The 17,174-nt window shown below is 39.7% G+C and overlaps 1 protein-coding gene across 8 annotated transcripts in view; it reads left to right on the top strand.

Annotated features, from left to right (window-relative positions):
• Positions 1-17,174, top strand: part of RERE (arginine-glutamic acid dipeptide repeats) — a 414,521-nt gene that overhangs the window by 234,278 nt on the left and 163,069 nt on the right. For all 8 annotated transcript variants that reach the window (XM_081817442.1, XM_081817436.1, XM_081817441.1 and 5 more), the window contains 2 exons: positions 6,812-6,917; positions 8,686-8,782. In XM_081817442.1, the coding sequence (XP_081673568.1) occupies positions 6,812-6,917; positions 8,686-8,782 (203 nt within the window). The remainder of the gene's footprint in view (positions 1-6,811; positions 6,918-8,685; positions 8,783-17,174) is intronic.

The following is a 17,174-nucleotide window of genomic DNA, read 5'->3' as shown; positions in this document are numbered from 1 at the left end:
ATAACCATTACTCCATTAAACAGGACTATGAAACTCAAGTGATACGGCCACCAGAAGGGAGATGTGCTCAGTCCCCACTGGGCAGTGGGGTGTAGAGCGTGACTCCTGCAGGTCTGTATCCTGCACACTTAAGAAAGTTGGAAGAAGGCATTTTAAGATAAAACAAGAGTGGATACTTTGTTTACTCAGTGGCAGTAAGAGATTTACTCTCCCTTACTCCATCTGCCCAAATAAAAGGAGACAAAATACTTCTTAGTACATTTGGGAGATTTGTATATGATAGCCTGGTAGGAGGGGATACTCAAAGCCCTTTCTTCTCCTTTGAGAACAAGATTCTGGAATCAATGTTTTGGCTTTCTCTCTTGGTACCCGTGGGAGAGCAGAACTCTGAGATGGATGGACCTTAATGGCCAAGCCTTGTTACGTTTTTCTAAAGCTCTTTCATGGCATTTTGAGCTGTGATGACTATAAAGCCATTTAGATATAAATATAGAAACATGTCTCATGTTAGGAATAGAGCAGTGGCTTGAAATATTACAAGGTATTTCCTACCTGATTTCATTTTGATTGATCTCAATTAGCCCTGATGTTTATCTACCTAGTTCAGTATGATCCTCTGATACAGAAAGCTTATCTTTAGATTGGATTCTTCTGTGCATATGCCTGGACTTATCTTTGTTTGGCCTTGGAGAAGAACAGTAGTATTGTCTGCTGCCCCTTCTCCCCTCCCTCAGAGTCAGGAATATTGGAGCCAGTTAAGACTGTGTCCCTAAGGTCTTTTGAGGGCAGTCTTCCCAAAAGGCATCTCCTTGTGGGTGGAGGTGGACCCAGCAGGATTGAAATGCCCCTTTATTTTTTTATTATTGTTATTTTTAATTTTTTCACTTTAAACTGGAAAGAGAGGGCATTATGTCTCTGGTGGACCATTGTCATCTCCTCCCCCACTTTCTCGCCCCTCCCCCAGCTTAGTGTCCTAACATCAATTCAGTTTGTGTAGATATATCTGAATTATACAGTAAACGTTTAATATTCATATAACTCTTAGCCTTATTATCACCACGTTGTGGAAATGCATGAAAAGTTTCTTCAAAAGATATTTTCTTAAGCCATCTAGTATACAAATAGTAGGTACTTCTACTTTCAAATTTCTGTAAAAACCTGATTGGCTATTTTCGCTTTAGAAAAATAAGAATTTTGGTCTGATTTCACCTGACTCTGAATCTAGATCTTCCATTATTTGAAATGCAAGCTCTCAAGAACTAAGCAGTTAAAAATTTGAGGGAAGTTCGCCAATTATTACCTCTAGCAGATTATTTTGACTTTGCAAAGTTTTTTTATTTGATGGTATCCATCTTTATATCTTGCTTAGTTGTCTTTGGCCTGATCCTTCTGTCAAATTTGGTAACAGAGGAGGGATAGCTGGGGTTGTTTGGAGGGCTTTGAGAGCCCCGATGGTATCTGCAGGAGCTGGTAGATGATTGATGGGACAAAGAAGGTCTTTCCTGTATAATGCAGGTGAATTTAAAATTATTGTTGTTCCCATCCTGGGTTGGGGTCCTCCTCCATATTGTATAAAATAATCTCTGCACTTGTCCTGTTGGTCATGTGTGACCTCCAACCACCACCCCCCATATTTCATTTATTTTTTATTTTTTTATTATTTTATTTTTAAAGATTTTATTTATTTATTTGAGAGAGCGAGAAAGAGAGAGAGAGAGCACATGGGGGAGGGGAGGGTCAGAGAGAGAAGTAGACTCCCTGCTGAGCAGGGAGCCTGATGCAGGACCCGATCCCGGGACTCCAGGATCATGACTTGAGCCGAAGGCAGTCGCCTAACCAACTGAGCCACCCAGGTGCCCTCATTTATTTTTTAATGTTAAAATGTTTTTTCAGATGATATCAAGACTGGTCTTAGGAAAGATTCAGATTGGCTATTTAATCAGTGGAGCTACTGTATTAATAATCATGAAGATCTCTAGGAAGGGAAATTTACTTCTTGGCCTTGGATCTTATATTTATTTGGGATGGTTGAATTCTGTGCTGCCGATAAAATGAACCAGTCCCTTCAACAGCAGCCTCCTCTTTGCCTTCCCTTTCTCCTAGTCTACCTTTGTTAGTTACCTCATCCTGAATGTTTAATTTCAGTTCTGATTTTTTAGTTCATTAATTTTCAGTCCATTGTCTGATATTCATAGCTCTACAAATCCTCCTGTTCTGTTCCCAAACACCCAATATTAAGCTGTTTGTCTTTTTTCTAAACCCAGGTAGGGATGGCTTTTGTCCTCAATTAAATTATTTCCTTAAATTTACATACATCCCTCCTTTCAGAGAAGTCCAGGCCAGTGATGTGGAAGAATCCATTAATTTAACCCAGGATCAACTACTCTACTTGTTTACACAGTTATCCTTGGAAACCTTACTGTAAGCACATTGGACACGTTCCTGTGTGGTGGTTTTTCCTTAGAGCTGGTGCTTCCTGCTTCCTGTACAGTCCGTCAGATCTCTCTCTCTCTAAAGATAAAATGGTGGGAAATTATTTACTTCTCAGTGGGCTCTTCTCTGTATCCAGAAATATACCCCAGGGTGCCTTCACATGGGAAGCTTCTCACCACTTCCCTCTTTATTCAGCATTCTGTTTAAAATGTTGTCACTTATAACCATTTTGACCTTTATGGAGTTGTACAATTATATCACTAGTTGGTAATGAGGCAGGCCTATTTATTAAAAATACTTGATATGCTTCTCAAATTGTTGCAAGAGTGGAAATTCTTCCCCCCTACTTTGCTACATGATTTATTTTTGTATTGCTCTTACCAGCTTAATTTTGAATCTGGGAAAAGCAAAATGTATAAGTAAACCTCTTGTAGCTTGATTCCTGTCTGCATCTGTAGACTATCTGTACGATAGTAATATCCAACACTTACTGAGAGCCAGTTCACTTTACTCATATTAATTTATTTAATCCTCACAACTGAATGTGGCAGAATTATTTCCCCTCAGTATGAGAGTAGTGAGACTTGGAGAAGTCATTTGCCCAAGTCAGTTGCAAAACCCTGATTCATACCTAAGTTTACTTTTGCTTTCAGTTTTCTCTGATTCTGAGCAGCGGTCTTTGTCTAATGAACAGTGGGAAGAACATGAAGATATCCTGTGGTTAATATTGGGCAGCACCTGTGTGTCTGAGGCAGCTTTGGGACCATTAACCAGTAGAAGGGGGTGCGCTGCTCTGTTCCCCTTTGCTGTTCCTCACTGCACAGCAGCTTCCAGGAAAGATGGCTTTTTAATTTGTAAAACCTCTTTAGGATGCTAATGTTAGCTGATGTCATTATGTTGATGTGGAGAAAACAGGAGGCTCTCCCCCAACCCCACTTTATCTATTGGTTTTGTCTGGGGAAGAAATCTAGATATAAGCATATAAAATGAAATGCAATTCTAGAAATCCTGTTGTTCTCCCCTACATTTGTCAGATGGCCAGGTGACTCTACTGAGGTTGTCCCCAGCAAACTAGTGATTGCAGACAGGACTAGAAGGCTAGATTATTTTAGTCTAGTACTCTCTGAAACAGCACACCGCCTCCTTTTATAGACGTTTAATCTTTAACTTCCAGGCCTGTTTTGAAAGATTATGTCTGTTACAGCTACTTAATGTTTGTTCAAAACTTGTTTACTTTGAATCTACCTTTTGTTCTGTTGTATCCGGACTTAAGATTCTGGAGGCTTTTTTTAAACGCAATGCTGCCACTCCCTGGTGATTAGGTAGTACTGCATTAGGAAATCCAGTAGGCTTTCAACTGCCTTTGTATATACTTGCCTCTGGTATTAGGAGTCATAAATCTAGATACAAATAAACCAGAGCAGTAATTGTGTGTGTGTGTGTGTGTGTGTGTGTGTGTGTGTGTGTGAGAGATCATTAAGTGTGTGAGAGTCAGAAGTTAACATAGATATTAAACCTCAAAAGGTAGCCAGAATTGCTGGCTTGGTTCTGAAAAATAGACATTGTATGATTGCCAGTTAGGGTACCTTTAAGAGCTTATTTCTGTTGTCCCTCAGGTTTTCAGACATCTTAGATGTGTTAAAAAAAAAATACATGGAAGTATAGATTTCAGAACACGGTTTCTAAGACTGCTAGTAGATCTGAATTCCTTTGAGCCCTGTTAAGTAGTTCATTACTGTGAGCACTGAGGCATCCATTAGTAGTTAAGGGACTGAATATCTCTCATCTCTTGAAAGAAACCATATTCTCATGAAGAAATAACTCTTATGGTTCTCAGCAAAGTTCCTGAAATTTTTCTGTGAAGCACTGGTTATGGTCACCTACTAACAGAAAACTGAGTGCCTACTCAGTTCCAGACACTTTTCCATCTTTCTCCTTCTTTCAGTCATCTGTTAGGTAGGTTTCAGTATTCCTGTTTTACAGAAAAGGGGAGGCTCAGAATATCTTACTAACACGCCCACAGTCATGTAGCTAGGAGGTGGTGAAGATGGGGTTCGAACCCAACTTTTGACAGACTTTACCATGTTCTTACCTACATTCCATGTTCCCTTCTGGTAGTGCTTAAACCAGGCTTTATTCTCACCATTCTGGTTTAGCTTTCCTTAAAAAAGAAACTGTTAGACCACTGGTTTTCAACCGGGGTGGGGGGAGTAATTTTTTCCCCTCAGGGAACATTTGGCAACGTGTGGAGACATTTTTTTGGTTGTCCCAATGAGGGAGGGGGTGCCTCTGGCATTTAGTGGTTGGAGGCCAGGAATGCTGCTAATAATCAAGCAGTGCACAGGATAGGCACCCACAACAGACTTATCTGGACCAAATGTCAGCAATGCTGAAGGTGAGAACCCTCATATGAGACAGTGTATTAACTTAGGCGAGTTTATTCTTTGAGTTACCTCCAAACAGCCTCTGCCCCTCCCCCTGGTTTGCCTCATCCTGGCCCTGCTGTTTATTGCTGTGCCTTGGGGGGAAACTGTAATCTTTTAGTTGCTTTCTCACCACCTGGTGTTTGTCCCTCACTGCCTGTGTATTTGGTCAGCAATAGAGATGGAGGACCCCACTTGTCCAGAGAAAAACCCACTAAAGGCAGGATTCCAGTTCCTCTCCATACCATGCAGAACGTTTTCCTGTGCTACATGCAGATGGACCGGGGGGATGTCTAGTGCTTCCTCTCTCTTTTCTCTATTTTTATGTCTTCCTCAGGTCTCCTTTGCCTAGAAAGGATCCATTGAAATCTTTCCCATTTTTTCCCCCCAGGTCGGATGTCACCTCCTTCATAATCCTCTGCAGGGGGTAATTGCTCTTGTGTATAAACTCTTGCATGTAACATTTATTCTTTTTATATAACACTGATTCATCCTGATTGTCCTACCTTTAGTATAAACAGCATGGAATATAAAGTGCAAAATGGATAAAAACTAAAAAGTACCATTATGTAGGTTTATTCTTTGTGTATAGTCTGTTTTATTCAAAGCAATAATGATGCCTTGTTTTTGTAGGCCTGTCTTTTTTCACAGTTAATTAGAAAGTATGAACCCTGGTGTTGATGATACTCACTTTGGAATAGCACTTCTTCACATTTGAGTTCATCAAGACTTTTGGCAGTTCTTTTATTTCTAGTAATTTAAATGGCTTAAGTATTTTAGTGAAGGTTTTTGTTGTTGGTTTTTTTTGGAAGCCTTTCTGGCCTTTTAGTGAAGACTATATACATATCTCTCATTTAAGCAGAAAGCATCTTACTTTATTAAGGAAGACTCCTTTGACATATTTTAGACGTGGTCACCTCCTTCATAAACAAGAGATGTGTCTTGAATTTTAGTTCTCATTCATTTCTGACTCACCTCCGACCTGTCGTGAGAAGGTAGACACTGCTAAGAGGAATGATACTGCATTCACCTTGGGGAGGTCTCTTAAGGCCCTCACCTGGGTTAGAAATTATTTTATGAGGCCTTGGGAAGCCTTAGTGCACTTGCCATGTTCAGCTCTCTCACAACCAGGTGTACAGAGACAGTCTCCCTCAGGCTGTAGCCCCATAGCCTTCAAATAGAAAGGCAGTATTTCCTCCTTTATTCTTTGAACGAACCAGGAGCCATGTTAACTTCTGGGGATAACATGGCTAAGTGTCCCACAGACATTTAGGGGCCCCTGATCATCATAGAACTTTATTATTCATAAATATTTATGGACAAGTTGTTCCATTCTCTGGAAATTTGAAGGTAAGTAAGATAGGATCCCCTGCTCCATGGATTGCTAGTACTTACACCACGGCCCACATTCTGTGTGTCAGCTGGACTGTGGCAATTACTGCAAGTCGGGGGCAGTACCGTAGAGGGACCGTAGTTCAGTCTGGGAGATGGGCGCACCTTGGAGACATGACTTCGTGCCAGACCTTGCAGGGTAAGGTTTTTCTAACTTATTGCCCTTAGTGGCCTTGACGCTGTGCTGACACAATTTATAAATATTTACCAAAATGACTGAGAATTTAGATAGAAGGATGTGTTCATGTAGTTTTGTATAGTTTATGCTAAATAACACAATATTGAATGAATTAGTTAAACTGGGGAGATTTATAGGTTCAAGTTTGGTCTCCTTTGGTTTCTAGGGATGTGTTTTGAGCAATAGGGTTAGAGGGTATGATGGCTGGGATTAAAAACATCTTTGACCTCTTCATTGACTTATGTATTTTTGTGGTCGTGGTGATAACTGTGAGTCTCCCTCTCTGCCTCTCCACCTGTTTACAGGGGCTTTTGATCATGGGTATGGTATACAGCTGTGGGCACCCGAAATCCTGTTCCTAATGCTGTTAGATTTTCCTTTTCAGAGTAAGAGGGACCATCTACTCATGAACGTCAAATGGTACTACCGTCAGTCTGAAGTTCCAGATTCTGTGTACCAGCATTTGGTTCAGGATCGGCATAATGAAAATGGTAAATATGTCCTGGTTTGAGTTTTACATTTTCTTAGCTTTGGACAAGGCTGTTTCTAAAGATACTCATTAAATGGAGATAACCACTATGAAAAATTGTCTCTGAAAAAACTTTTTGTAACTAAGGACATTACTGAAATGTTTATTTATATACTTTTGCTGAGTTCTTTCATTATTTTTGCCTTTAAAAAAAACCCCAAACAATCGGAGAGATGTGCCAATAGCATCTTCCCCTTAAACTTGGAAGAGAGATAGGTCTTCTTTGGAAATAACAGCAATTTCATTTTTTAAATTACTTTTTCTCCCCTGATGATGAACTAATAATACTTAAAAAAACACTAGGGTCACGTTTTATTTCTTTTTTCCTTTTCAATAATCTGTATGATTGCACTTCTGCATTCAGGGCTGTGAACTTCAGTTTTGAAAGCATGGCTTTCCTGAGTGGTTTGGGATTCAGTTTGCATCTTTTTTTTTAAGATTTTATTTATTCATTTGAGACACAGATACAGAGAGAGAGAGAGCATGAGCAGGGGGAGAGGTAGAGGGAGGGGGAGAAGTGGGCTCCCCACTGAGCCAGGAGCCTGATGTGGGGCTCGATCCCAGGACCCCGGGATCATGACCCAAGCCGAAGGCAGATGCTTAACCATCTGAGCCACCCAGGCGCCCCCAGTTTGCATCTTGACTTTCAGAATAATCAGGAAGGTAGTTCAGAGCATCTTTTTTTTCTTGCCCTGGCATTGTAGTTTCTACTCAGTAATTTTATTGACTCATGAGATATGCACATAAAATGTGTATTGCATTTGTTCTGATGTATAATTGTGCATTTTTATTGATTTTTTGAGTGGTGCTGGGCCTCACGCTAGCTGATTCACATTTGTTACCCATTAATCATACAAGTTAGAGTTTGTCATTGCCCACTTTCAGGTGAGGAAACCGATACAGAGATGCTCAAGGAGTTGCCAGGTGACATGTCTTCTAAGTGGTCCAGCCAGGCTGGGATCCAGTTTGTTCGGCCCTGATGTCTGTACTCTTCCCACTGGTCCACACTGCTTTTGGTGATAGGTTTTGAGTCAACAAAGCAGTAATCAAACACAGTTTTGAAGAATGATTTTTTTTTTAAAAAGATTTATTAATTTACTTATTTGAGAGAGTGAGAGAGCTCAAGCAGGGGGAGTGGCAGAGGGAGATAGAAAAGCAGGCCTCCTGCTGAGCAGGCAGGTAGCCAGGACCATGACCTGAGCTGAAGGCAGATGTTTAACCGACTGAACCACTCAGGCACCCCAAGAATTTATAGTGAATTTATAACTCACTAGTTTTTTCCTTTTTTGAAACTATAAAAATTTCTGTTAAAACAGTTAAATTATGGTTCCTAATTAAAATTAGTAACTTGGTTTTTTTTTTTTTCAACAGAAACAGTGTGATTTCACTCTATTCTGGAATATATAGCAATAAGAAATTAAAACGGACAGGATCACTAAATATTTCAGTAGTTTATAAGTTTGTTAAAATGTGATAGTTGTTTCCTCTTTTTTTTCCCTTCTTTTTTCATTAATTGCTTAATGCATTTCAGCAAAATGAGAGGATTTAGTAAAAGGTGTAAAACATACCCAACAGGATACTTTGTTCCTGTTATTATTCCTCCTGACCAGACCTGGTTATTTATTGTACTTTTCTTTAGTGGCAGGTGAACCTGAAAGAAAGATTTTGCAAAAATTTTTTTAATTGTTTTGGGAGGCTCAATTGTAATATCTTCTTAATTATTTTGACAGACTCTGGAAGAGAACTTGTCATTACAGACCCAGTTATCAAGAACCGAGAGCTCTTCATTTCTGATTACGTTGACACATACCATGCTGCTGCCCTTAGGTAAGTGCCAGAGATATGGTCTTTCCTGCAAAGGAGCAGTCATTGAGCGTAGGAGGTAGAGAGTCTAAGCTGTCCTGATCTCTTTTGATAATCATGATATTAGTCAGACTACTCTTATGCTACTCAGTAAGCTAACACCCCAGGGTTAACTTTGTGGATTATTGGGATTTCAGAGGTTACCTGTATTTTCATTAATCTGGGGGGGTGGGGTTCGGGGGGGGGAACAACTCAAAAAAATTTTTTTATACCTTCTCTGTAGTTTTGTACCTCTGTTTTCTTATTAATATGCTGGTATTGAAAACTAGTATCCTGGTACTGGTTGCTAAAGTATTTAGGTTGAAGTGTTATGATAGTCTACAGATTATTTTCTAGAGAATCAGTTACTTCTACTAGAAAAGAGAGAAATGGGTGAAACAAATATGGCAGCATGTACTTGAGAGTCTAGGCAAGGTTTGTAGGAAGTCTTATTGACCTATTCTTTCAATTTTTTGTAGGTATGAAAAATTTCCTACCAAAAAGCTTTGAGTTAGGGAGAATATATTGAAGATTTTACTCTAAGTAAGGAGGTAATATTGAGGTAGTCTTAGGTAATTATGTGAAAAAGTGACCATGAGCCACTGCTTTGCACTTTATGGTATTTTCTGTCCCTTTCAGGAAAAGAACACTGAGATATATATCCTGGTGTACTTTGTATGTAAGTGGAAGATTTTGGGCTTCTTAAGTAGTAGAGGAAGTAAGACAAGTAATATTCTTATAACTCTTTCCCAACTAGAAAGAATAAAGTGGTGAAAGACTACTTTCTTTGTTAAAGAATATAGTTGGAAAAAAAAGTCATAGGGATTTGCTTGCTTTTAGCTTAGCTATAATGAGATAAAACAGTTTCTCTATTCTGTTGCTCAGATGGTATTCAGTAAAACCATCTGGAGTCTCTTCTGCAAATGTACATAGCTAAAGCCAGTTATTTCAAGGCAAATTAGTAGCAACTTTTAGGGCAGGTTTGGGTAGATGTTTTGGGCCAGATCATCTTTCATATGGTCCCCCTCATGTAGCTACTCTGCGCAGCCATTGTAGCACAAAAGTCATAGGCAACATGTAAATAAATGAGGTGGCGTACACCAATAAAACTTTATTAATCGACACTAAAATTTGAATTTCATTTAATTTCCACATGTCAGGAGATATTACCCTTTTTTTGATTTCTTTCTTTAGCCATTTAAAAATGTAAGAACTGTTGTTGGTTCTGGGCTGTATAAAAACGGCCAGTGGGCCAGATTTGGCTCAGGGGCCGTAGTTTGCCAATCCCTGCTGTACGGGAAGGAGTGTGTGTGGTTAGATTTGGCTTCTTACAGGACTTTAGATAAATTTAGAGAATTCCTGTGGTGTTTTATAAACGTCTTCCAAAATTCCCACAAGCTTTTTATGTCTTTGTGGCAGTGACTTTCCAAACTTAAACTCTAATGCTGAACGAAGCAAGTTAATGGAAGGAAGGAAGGAAGTAAAGATGGATGGATGGATGGGACCATTAAATTGTTAGTGAAGACAAGTGACTTGATCCTGGCATTCTTTGTTAACTTGCTGTATGCTCTTTCCCTCCTGTTTCTATCTTGTGTCACTGGTTGAGGTACATGATTTTAAGCAATGTAGAGTTGAAGTTAAAACAAATATGTGAGACATAACTCTGATTATTTAATATGTTTTGATATATTTGCTTAAAATGAATATATTTAATTATTAGTGGCTCTTCAGGTTTGTGGAGTCATTTTATACTGTTTTACCCTTTCTATTAGAAAATTTTTTTTTAGTTTTTTTAGAAGATTTTATTTATTTATTTGACAGAGACACAGTGAGAGAGGGAACACAAGCAGGGGGAATGGGTGAGGGAGAAGCAGACTTCCTGCGGAGCAGGGACCCCGATGCAGGGCTCGATCCCAGGACCCTGGGATCATGACCTGAGCTGAAGGCAGACGCTTGACGACTGAGCCACCCAGGCGCCCCTCTATTAAAAAATTTTTAAAAGATTTTATTTACCTATTTGAGAGACATGGAGAGCATGAGCAGGGGGAGGGGCAAAGGGAGAGGGACAAATAGAATCCCTGCTGAGCAGGGAGCAGCCCTATGTGGGGCTCTATCCCAGGACCCTGAGATCATGACCTGAGCTGAAGTTAGACACTTAACCAACTGAGCCATCCAGGAGCCCCTATTTTACCCTTTTTAGAGGAACCAGTTGTCCCACATAATTCCAGCTGGACCCAGTGAATGTACTTTAACTAGGTTTATAATCAGACACTTCCTGGAGATGTGTAACTGTGTGGTCACTGCCCCTTCCCTGGTCACAGACGGGCTGGAGTGCTGCTGGTGATTCTTTGTCTTCTTTTCACTGTGGATATGACTAGAATCCTTACTGATTAGTTTTTTTCTTCCTGTGGTATTTTCTTTGAAGTGGCCATGAGGTGGTTTCATTATAGCTGTCATCTTAAATTTGATTTGTTAGCTCTTTGTGTGCCCTGACAATTGGATTTTTTTTCAAAGATAACAGATGATAGTGGTCACATAATTATTGAACTGGCCTGGCCTAGTAGGTGCTCAGTAAATACTTGTACATGTATTGACCTTTGTCTGCATCTGAGCTCATATGTATGGTTCTTACCATGACAGTAATCTTGCCTGGTTCTCCGTTTTAGAGTGCTTGCTGTAAGATCATCTCCCATAAAAGCAGCATTGAATGGCACCCCCCACCCCCGAAACTCTATTTGTTCCTTTTCTCTTTACCAAAACTATTTTACTTTGATTTAATTTAGTTTGATTAATTTATTTAGTTTTTAAGATTTTATTTGTTAGAGAGAGAGTAGGAGCTGGAGGGAGGGGCAGAGGGACAAGCAGACTTCCCACTGAGCATGGAGCCTGATATGACAGTGGGGCGGGCTGCATCCCAGGCCCCTGAGATAATGACCTGAGATGAGTTCAGATGCATAACCAACTGAGCCACCCAGGTACCCCTAGATTACTTTAATTTTAAAATATGGCAGGGGGTGGTAGAGTAATTAACCTTTAACTTTTTTTTTTTTAAAGATTTTATTTATTTATTTGATAGAGAGTGCCAGTGGGGGGGGGGGAGGAGTAGAGGGGGAGGGAAAGCTTGATGTGGGGCTTGACCCCATGACCCTGAGTCCACGACCTAAGCTGAAACCAAGAGTTGGACACCCAACTGACTGAGCCACCCAGGCTCCCCAACCTTTAACTTTTTCTTCCAATTTTTCCTTCATTTACCCACAGAAAGAATTTTTTCTTCCTCTGTAGCTATAAAGCAGTTCTGCCAAAAGTAAAATCAGTTTTGAAAGAGACAAATAAAATAGTCCATAGGCACATGAAAAAGGATCAAATGAATATAGTGAAAAAAACTTGGAGGAGAAATATGAAAAAGAAAGAGTGATCGTGTTAGTGCTTGGCACTAAGATCTTGTCAAAGATCAAAGTGCTCAGTTGTGTGGATTCATGGGACTCAGTAAATTTGAGGGGCTCCTGCCATTTCATTCCCTCAGGAGGAAACTGATGTAGAGCTTTCTCTTTCAAGGTGGTGTGTTATAAGGGAGGACAGCGCTTTGTCCTTTAGCCATTGTGAATCAGACAGAAGACAGAATTCCTCTGCAGCCTATTCTGTGTTGAGTTATAGTATTTACCTACCCAAACTAAATTCACTTTCAGAGGGTACTGTGGGACCATCAGTTACAGAAACCTGTGTTGAGATCCAGCATTACGGCTTACTGCTCTTTTTAAATTCTTGACTTGGCTGTCCCTCATCCCTGCCTTTCAGGCTAAGGTTCTGCCTCTGTTTGTTTATTTGTTTGTTTGTTTCTTTCTTTCTTTTTCTTTTCTTTTCTTTCTTTCTCTCTCTCTCTCTCTTAAAAGATTTTATGTGTTTATTAGAGAGTGCACAAGCAGGGGGAGCAGCAGAGGGAGGGCAAGAAGCTGACTCCCTGTTGAGTAGGGAGCCCAACGCGGGGCTCCATCCAAGGACCCTGGGATCATGACCTGAGCCGAAGGCAGACGAAGGCTTAACCAACTGAGCCACCCAGGCGCCCTGTTTTCTTTTCTTCATTACATTTATCAGTAGCATATAGTAAAGTTAGTATCTTGAGAGAAGTATTTTTGAGTTCTCCTTACTCTCTAGTATGTGTTTTTGGCCCATGCTGATAAAATAGTAAAAACACCAGATTGAAATGAGAAGACTTCAGTTTTTTTGTTTGTTTTGTTTAAGATTTTTTTATTTGAGAGAGAGAGAGAGAATATGAGCACATAAGCAGGAGGAGGGGCAGAGAAAGGGAGGGGGAGAGGATCTCTAGTAGACTCCCTGCCCAGTGTGGAGCCCAATGTGGGGCTCGATCTCATGACCCTGAGATCATGACCTGAGCTGAAACCAAGAGTCAAATACTTAACTGACTGAGCCACCCAGGCACCCCGAAATGAGAAGACTTCAGTTTGAATCTTGGCTCTGCCACATAGTTTTGTGATCAAGGTCAAGTTTGTTAACTTTGAGCCGTCCTTTTGACAAACTTACTCAAGGCCACATGATTAAGTGAGAGAACCCTGAACCACACATCTTCTGATTCTACATTCAGTAAGATAAGGGGTGTGAAAAAGTCTCTCAGAATGCCTCCTTCCCAATATAGCATAAGTAGTGCTTACAGTCATTGAATCTGAATTGGGACTTAGAGCATAAAAGGAAGAAAAGAAAAAGTGAAATTAAATGTAGTTCTGTACCGAGTTATTGATGACACAGTTATTCAGCATCCATTTATTTTATTTTTCTCTTGCCTCTTGGCTGAGTTGATTGGATGCTTCGATTACTTCAGGTATGGGAGGAAGAGTTTAGCTCGAGGAGCCATCTCTAGATGCTCTAAGAATGAGCAGATAAACCTGTTCTGAGAATGAGCAGATAAATTTTATTACGCTAAACAAAAATTATTGCTTGCAATTTGTTTGCTGTGTTACTTTTTTCACCCTAAGGATCATGTGTTATTGATGATCAATGAAAGGATCTAGAGAGATTGCTTTGTGATTGGACCGTGAACATGTGACGTGGCAGCATTTTCAGCTTTACTGTGCACCTGTAACATCGAATTCCCAAGTATCAGAAATGTCTCAACGACTTCAGGGCTGTTTCTCCACTTTCTGATTATCTGCTGCTTCAAGGAATCACTTAGAAAAAAAATATCCTCAGGCAGGTCAGGTGACAAGCTATCATCTTAGCTAGGAATTTGTCTTATAGGAATATGTTTTAGAGTGAATTTTTCTGGCAGCCCCCCGGGCCAAGAAACCCTGAACTGGCTCTGCAGAGCTTCTAATCTCCCCCCTTTTCATTCTGAATTAATTGATCTCTTTAGTTTGTTATGGGCATTTAGGATCATACAGTGATTGGTACAGACTGATTACATCTTTGTATGGTTCCCCAGCCATTCTAAACATTGACACAGGTCCTTGAGCTCCTAAGAGTTCCCTGAGGGGCTTCATGATGCCTCAGAGCTTTTAGTTTTGCAGTTCCAAGATCATTTCCTGGCTTTAATTAACTGTTGTTTTTATGTGTGAAATAACTTCAACCTTCAGCATTTTTATTGTTTTGTCTGTATGTGCTCAGTACTTCATTAGAGACCGTAACTTGACAGTCATTTTATTTATTGGTTCATCCATCATTTAACAGGTCATTGAGCTGCTAGTTGGGGAAGGGCTCTGAGGTTCTGGGAGCACCCACCTGAACAATATACTTTCTCTGCTCTTGAGTACTTGTCAGTCCTGTAAAAATTCTTTTATCTGGAGCTACTTGTAGACACACAGAAAAGTTGTAAGCCCTGCGTTTCCCCCAGTCTTCCTCAGCGTTAACATCTGACATAACTATAGTATGGTCATCAGAACCAGGAAATTGGCATTAGTACGATACCATTGAACTGAAGACCCTTTTGAATTTCACTAATGTCTTACTCCATTCAAGCTGCTGTGACAAAATACCATAGACTGGGTGGCTTGTAAATAACAGAAATTTATTTCTCACAGTTCTGGAAGCTGGAAGTCTGAGATCAGAGTACAGCGTGTTTGAGTTCTGGTGAGATCCCTCTTCTAGTTTGCAGACTGCCAACTTCTTGTATCTTCGCGTGGCTAAGAGCAGAGAGGGAAGGCAAGCTTCTAGTCCAACACCACAAGATTCATTTTATCATGCCCTTTTTTGCAACTTTTTTCTTCAACAGTGAAAAATTCCGTTCTGTTATTAAAATATAATATTTTTATTTTCTTCAAGAATACATAGTTTCAGAATTTGTAACCCATGTCCCTGTGAGAAACAGATTTACTGACTAAATTTTTGTCTTTAGTCTTGAAATATATCGGCAAGATAGCATTTTCCAACGTAGCTTAGGTCAGTTCTGTTCTTTCACACCGCCTTATGTGTGGCTGTGTTATCTATTTGTAATAGAGTTAGGTTCATCTGTTGGACTTTGCCTTCCACTTCTAGCTCCTCCTGGCGGATGTGCACTGTTGTTAAGTTTTGGGTATATGAGGGTGTGTGGGCTATGGCTGTGCTTCTGAGGGTCAGGGCCGTGGACAGACACGTAGCTGTCAACTCTCTTACCATGGTCCCATCCACCACCTCTTTTCTACCCATCTGCTATCGGTAACTGATTGCTTTGCTTCTTAGTTTATCCCTCCTGCATGTTTTCATTTCAAATGAGCAAATACATGTCTGTGTTCTTATAACCTCTTCTTTCTTATATAAGGGTAGCATCCTATAGATACGCTTCTGTGTTTGGTTTTTTTACTTAATGGTATGTTTTGGAAATTGTTCCGTATCAGTGCATAGAAATCTTCCTCATTCTCTTTTACAGCTGCATAGAACTCCACTGTGTGGCTGGACCCTAGTTTATTTAGCTGCTCTCTTGTGAATGGTCATTTAGGTTGTTTCCAGGATGTTTCAGTTATAAATGATGCTGCAGTGAATATCCTAGTGCATATGTAGTTCCTTATTGTTGGATGTGAATCTTTAGGGTAGATTCATCAGAGAGAGATTGCTGGGTTGAAAGGCGTATGCATATGTGGTTTTCCTCCAGAAAGCATATGCCCATTTGCATTCCCTCTGTTTCCCCAATAGAACGTGTGGTTTTATTTTTTATCATAGTGCCAGTCTGATAGGTGAGAAATAGTATCTCAGTATTCTACTTTATTTTGCTAACAGTGAGTGAGTTTGAGCGTTTTTCCATTATGTTTGAAGGATATTTTTGTCTTTTTTGGTGAGTTATCTGTTCATGTCATTTCCTTTGGGATTTTATTTGTCTGTCTGTAAAAGTTCTTTACATTTTCTCTTGTATATGTTGCAAATGTTTGCTCCCACTTGACAGTTTTATGGTTTTTAAAAAAAATTCTGCAAGACTTACTTTTACCTAGTCAAGTTTGGCAGTCTTTTCATTTATTCCCTCATGCCTTTGAGTACTACTTAGAAAGCCTCTCCCTGCACCTGATTTACAGAGGAGTTCTACCCAGTCGTCCCAGCACCATTTATTAAAAAGCCTATCTTGTGTTCACTTCAGACCAAAAAGCCTATCTTTACCTCAGTGGTTCAAGATGCCACCTTTGTCATAGATTACTTTCCATGTGTAATCCAGACTTGTTATTCTGTCATCTGTTTATTTATGTGCCACCGCCATGCTCTTTTAATTGTAGAGGCATCGTAGTATTTTTTACCGTAATACTGATAGTTTCCCCTTTCTCAGTTATTTGTTTTTCCTGTGAATCTTCATAGTAAAGTGTTTCATTCCATTAAATAGCTGGTTGATGGCATTGAGTTTATAGCTCAAACTATGGAGAAATGCCATGTTGACTTTTCCTATCCCAGAACAAGGGATGTTTTTCCATTTTTTCATGTTTATTTTTGTGTCGCTCAGGAGTATTTAAGACTTTTCTTCATAGAGACGTTACCATTCTTGTTACACATTTATTTCTATGCATTTAATCTTATAGACATACATTGAACTCTGTACCCCACTAATAAAGAATACACATTCTTTTTATGTACCTTGGCACATTCTCAACTTCATCATATGTTAGAACACAAAGAAAACATTTATCTGATTAAAAGGCAATAAAACTGTAGTTTACAAACAAAAACAAAGAACTGAAAGACCCTATCACCTGGAAATTTGAAACTTCCTATTTCTTAACTATAGAGAACACACTGATGGTCACCGGAGGGGAGGGGGACACTTACCATGATGAGCGCCGAGTAACGTATAGAACTGTTGGCCCGCTATATTGGGCACCTGAAATTAATATAACACTGCATGTTAACCACACTGGAATTAAAATAAAAAACTTAAAAAAATAAAGGTTCCTACTAAACAACACCTGAGTAGAAG

Source organism: Leptonychotes weddellii, chromosome 4 (assembly GCF_054177405.1).
Source record: "Leptonychotes weddellii isolate Sample4059 chromosome 4, ASM5417740v2, whole genome shotgun sequence".
NCBI lineage: Eukaryota > Metazoa > Chordata > Mammalia > Carnivora > Phocidae > Leptonychotes > Leptonychotes weddellii.
The sequence above is the reverse complement of the archived record's forward strand: the minus strand, read 5'-3'. Positions and strand labels throughout refer to the sequence as shown.